General features: G+C 53.1%; 1 protein-coding gene across 1 annotated transcript in view; it reads left to right on the top strand.

The window, feature by feature from the left end:
* The window catches only part of LOC106813292 (H(+)/Cl(-) exchange transporter 3-like), a 38,834-nt gene that overhangs the window by 23,889 nt on the left and 9,484 nt on the right, over positions 1–5,461 (top strand). The window contains exons 5-7 of the mRNA XM_014817397.1: positions 1,768–1,932; positions 2,877–3,083; positions 4,673–4,753. Coding sequence (XP_014672883.1) covers positions 1,768–1,932; positions 2,877–3,083; positions 4,673–4,753 — 453 coding nt within the window. The remainder of the gene's footprint in view (positions 1–1,767; positions 1,933–2,876; positions 3,084–4,672; positions 4,754–5,461) is intronic.

Here is a 5,461-nt window from a genome sequence, read left to right as displayed (position 1 = left end):
CGTGTTGTTGTGACGAGACGATCGTTGAAGCTGCCTGCTGCCTACCGACCGCCCCACGTGGGGGCGGCGAGCGAAGTTGGTGCGCCGTTGTCGGCTGAAGCTGCTGCTGCTACTACCTCGCCTGCCACGCGTGGGGGCGGTGATGGCGAAGTGACGCTGACTGTTGTCGCTTTTAAAGCTGCTGCTGCACCTACGAGCTCGCCCACGGTGGGGGGGATGGAAGTGACGTGTGTTGTCGCCTGAAAGCTGTCTGCGACTACCGAGCGCAGCCACGTGGGGGCGATGGTGGACGATCCTCACTGCTGCTGTACTACCGAGCTCGCCCACGGTGCGGCGGAATTGGAAGTGCGCGTCGTCGCAGTGAAGCTGCTGCTGTACTACCGAGGCCCGCCCACGGTACGGGCGGGCCGATGGGCCGACACCTCAGCTGCTGTGCTACTTACCCGAGCCTGCCCCACGTGGGGGCGAAGCGATGGGAAGTGACGCCGGTTGTCGCGTTGAAGCCGCTGCCGATACTACGATCTCGCCCACGGTGGGGCGCGGGCGATGGTAATGGTCTGCGGTTGTCCCGCACTGAGCTGCTACTGCTGCTCACTACGACTCGGCCCATCGTGGGGTGCGGGCGATGGAGAGCGATCGGAAGTGATGCGGCTTTCGGCGTTGAAGCTGCTGCTCTACTACCGCGCCACGGTGGGGCTGGGCGAATGGGAAGTGGCGCGGTGTCACGCCTGGAAGCTGCTGCCTGCATAACTACGACTCGCCACGTGGGGCGCGATGAAGTGACCGCGGTTGTACGTGAAGTGCTGTGCTACTACGAGCGCCGCCCACGCGTGGGCGAGGCGATTGGGAAGTGCACGCCGGTGTCCGTTGAACCTGTGCTTGCTACGACCGAAGCCGCCCCCGGTGGGGGCGGGCGTGGGAGTGGCCGCCGTTTTCACGCATGAAGACTGCCTGCTGCCTAACTACCGAAAAAGGGGGGCGGGGGCTCGCCACGGTGGGGGCGGGCGATGGGAAGTGACAGTCGTGTCGCATTGAGCTGCTGCTGTACTACCGAGCGCGCCCACGCGTGGGGGCGGCGATGAAGTGACGTTGAGTTTGTCGCATTGAAGCTGCTGCTGTACTACCGAGCGCGCCACGGGGGGCCGCTGATTCGGAAGTGGTGCGGTGTCCCGCTGAGCGCTCTGCTACTACCGAGCCGCCACGGTGGGGCGGCGATGGATGGCGCGTTGTCACGCTGAACTGCTGCTCTACTACGAGCCCGCCACGTGGGGGCGGTGGCGATGGAAGTCGACGTATTGTCGCGCTGAGTGTGCTGCTACTACCGAGCCCGCCCACGGTGGGCGCGGGCGATGGGAAGTGGCGCGGTTGTCGCGTTGAAGCTGCTGCTGCTACTACCAGCCCGCCCGTGGGGCGCGATAGAAGTGTACGCCGGTGTGTCGCGTTGAAGCTGCTGCTGCTACTACCGAGCCCGCATCTGTTTAATGTGAGACTCTCGGGCATTATATTATTGATCTCTCCTGATACTATTACTCGTAGCCCTGCACTACTTTAAAGCCAACGATGTTGTGCAAAAGCCCTGTTGTTGTTGTTGTTGTTGTTGTTGTTGTTGTGTTGTTTTGTTGTTGTTGTCCTTGTTGTTTCAGTGGGCAAACGTGGGCCTAACAAACTTAAACAAACCCCCGTTGTTGTTGTTGTTGTTGTTGTTGTTGTTGTTGTCATTGCAGTAGCAGACGTAGCCTAACAAACCCCCATCATTGTTACTTTTAGTGGCAGACGTGGCCTAACGTGTTTGGCGCGACGGACGCGCACGGCGTCTGGTACTACCTGCTGCAGTACTTTATGTACGTCTTCTGGTCGGTGTTCGTCGGCCTGCTCGCAGTCACGCTCGTCCGCCAGTTCGCTCCCTACGCATGCGGGTCCGGAATCCCAGAGGTGAGTGTGCTTAGCTGCTGTCGCGGGAAAAGTCTGTTGCAGGATGTGTTCTGGTCGATGCAAGAACGTTTCTGCTGTTGCGGAAGTGTTCTGGTCGATGCAGGAACGTTTCTGCTGTTCAGGATGTGTTCGGTCGATGCAGGACGTTTTGCTGTTTCAGGATGTTTGTCGTGATGCCAGGACGTATTCTGCTGTTGCGGAAGATGTGTTCTGGACAGTGCAGAACGCTTCTGCTGTCGAAGTGTTCTGACGGGCAGGAACCGTTTCTGCTGTTGCGGCATGATGTTCTGGTCGATGCCGCGAACTTTTCTGCTGTTGCAGGTAAGTGTTCCTGCGACGGTGCAGACGTTTCTGCTGTTGCGGATGTGTTCTGTCGATGCAAAGGAACGTTTCTTGCTGTTGCAGGAGTGTTCTGGACGGTGCAGAACTTTCTGCTGTTGACAGATGCCTTTCTGGTCGATCAGGAACGTTTCTTCTGTTGCCGCAAGTGTTCTGACGCGTGCTATGCAGGAACGTTTCTGCTGTTGCAGGAAGTGTTCTGGTCGATGCAGGAACGTTTCTGCTGTTGCGGGAAGTGTTCTGGACGGTGCAGGAAACGTTTGGCTGTTATGGGAAATTTCCTGGTCAGTACAGGAAGTGTCTCTGTGCTGTTGGGGGGAAAAAGGTCCTTTGCTGATGCAGGAAGTATTGATGATATCTGCTTGCACATCAGCAGCACCTAGTTAGAGCATCCGTTTTGTCGTAATTCGCTCAAATTCAACTAATTCGAAGATCATTCCGACCAAAAACAACCCAATCGTAAAAATGGGGAAAAAAATTAGAGAACGTGTTGTTTCGGGTTTTGTCAAATCAATTTGATATGTGCGATTTGTTTTTGTAATGAATAATTGTTTTGTTGTTACTGAATGGTTTGTTTGATCGACGAAATTTTACTCCCGCGTCAGATCAAGACGATTCTGAGTGGCTTCATCATTCGCGGCTACCTGGGCAAGTGGACGTACGTCATCAAGTCGGTGACGATGATGATGGCCGTGTCGGCCGGCCTCAGCCTCGGCAAGGAAGGACCGATGGTGCACATGGCCTGCTGCATCGGCAACATCATCTCCTACCTGTTCCCAAAGTACGGCAAGAACGAAGCGAAGAAACGCGAGGTGAGAAGGTTCGCTAGCCAGGGCGTGGTTCCTGGTGGTTCGTTGATCGGGGTAGTGGTGAGGGTGGTGGTCCGTGGATGGGGAAGAGTAGTGGTGAGGATGGGGGTCATTTGGATGATGATAGTAGATGCGCTCACAATCCGTGGGTGGGGATGGATGGTTCTTGGGCACCCAGGGCACTGGTCTATGGATGGATGAAGATGGTAGTTTGTGAAGAGGTAAACTGTAGCCAGAGTGGTGGTATGTGGATGGGGTAGGTTTGGAGTCAGGTGGGAGTTTGTAGATAGGTTACAGCAATCAGTGCGGTCGTCCATGGATGGAGTAGCATGGTAGTGGTCAGGTTAGGAGTCTCATGGATGGAGTAGGATTGGTGTCAGGTTAGGGCGTCTATGGATGGAGTAGGATGGTTGAGTCAGGTTAGGGTTATGGGATGGAGTAGGATGGTGGTCAGTGTTATGGAGTCCATGGATGGAGTTCAGGATGGTGGTACAGGGTTAGGAGTCTATGGATGGAGGCGTTAGGTTGGTGGTCAGGTTAGGAGTCTATTGGATGGGTGGATGGTGGTAGGTTAGGAGTCTATGGATGGAAGTAGGTATGGTGGTAGGTTTAGGAGATCTTATGGATTGGCAGAATAGGGATAGGGTTTGGTCAGTTAGGGTCTATGGATGAGAGTTAGCTGTGGGTGGTCAGGTTAATGGGAGTTATTGATGGAGTTATGGATTGGTGGTTCAGGAGCGGCGGTTTAGGAGTCTATGGCATGGATTAGGCTGGGTGGTCCAGGTTAGGGTTAATGCATGGAGTAGATGGAGGTGGGTCAGGTTGGAGTCTATGGATGAGTTGCGATGGTAGGTCAGGGTGTAGGCGAGTCTGATGAGTGGCAGTCAGAGTGTGGTCGGGTAGCGACGCTCTGATGAGACGTAGGAGTAAGTCGGATGGGTGGTCAGGTTCGGCAGTCTATCGGGGATGGAGTACAGTAGGATGGTTGGTCAGGTTGGGGAGGTTATGGATGAGCTTAGGTGGGTGGTCAGGTTAGAGTTGGAGGAGTGTAGAGATGTAGGGTCTTGTATGGAGTATGTTTGATGGCTAGGTAGAGTCTCGGACGGAGTAGGCGCAATGGCGGTCTAGAGTCATGGAATGCGAGTGGAAGGGTGGGCAGGTAGGAGTCTCAAGTGATGGCCAGGATGGTGGGAGAAGTCTATGGCACGTGTGCTAGAAACGAGCGTGTACATGCGACGGCCCGACGCTGTCAGCAGGTTGGTGGGTCAGCTGTTTATGGAGTCTAGTGGATGTGAACGCTAGGATGCTGTGGTCAGCGTTAGGAGTCTATGGATGGAGTAGGATGGTGGTCAGGTTAGGAGTCTATGGATGGAGTAGGATGGTGGTCAGGTTAGGAGTCTATGGATGGAGTAGGATGGTGGTCAGGTTAGGAGTCTATGAGTGGGAAGACGCTGCTTATGTTTATGTTGTTATCATGTGGAATATGTAGTATATGAATACACAGAGCTGCTACACGCTATGATGAGTTTGTGGTGTGCTATGTTTGTCTAACACATTGTCCTTGACATGACCTTTTGTTTTTGACTACATAGATCCTCTCTGCTGCCTCGGCTGCTGGTGTGGCAGTTGCGTTTGGAGCGCCAATAGGCGGTGTCCTCTTCAGCTTAGAAGAGGTGAGTTTAGACACTGTCGGTTTTTAGCTTTACTTATCTACCTAGCTAGCTACCTGGCTAGCTAGCTAGCTACCTACCTACCTACCTACCTAGCTACCTACTTATACCTACCAATGTACCTACCTACCTATTTACCTACCCACCTACCTATGCCTACATACCTGCCTACCTATCTACCTACACCTACCCACCTACATAGCCTACATAATTAGCTACATAATTAGCTACCTACTTACCTACCTACCTACCTACATACATACCTATCAAGAGTACATAATAGGAGAAGAGTATGACACCGTTTTAACAGCGTTTTGCATAGTTTTAAACTACCGTTTTAAAATATTCTATCAATATGTGAATAAATATATTCAAACTTTACCTTGTTTTCGTCTATGATTCTCCCTTAATCATATGACACCAACAATTTACCTGAAAATCGTATGTGTTCTGCAAAAAAGTTCTTTGAATACGACACGGTTTCACACAGTGCTCCCAACAATTCGCATCTGTGCGGCGCATGTTGATATGCGGTGGCAGCACCAGGTTGTAACTACGGGTCGCTGGGGGCTGTTGGGGATATTAGGTAAGCACAGTAACAGCACTTGTTTCGCTTCCTTATCATCAGGAACACGATGGCAATACAGCTAAAATCAGCTGCTAGCTCGCCGTGAGCACACATTTATTTCTAGCCGGCTGGAAACGCTACAC

This window comes from Priapulus caudatus, unplaced genomic scaffold, assembly GCF_000485595.1.
Source record: "Priapulus caudatus unplaced genomic scaffold, Priapulus_caudatus-5.0.1 Scaffold752, whole genome shotgun sequence".
Classification (NCBI taxonomy): domain Eukaryota; kingdom Metazoa; phylum Priapulida; class Priapulimorpha; order Priapulimorphida; family Priapulidae; genus Priapulus; species Priapulus caudatus.
The sequence above is the reverse complement of the archived record's forward strand: the minus strand, read 5'-3'. Positions and strand labels throughout refer to the sequence as shown.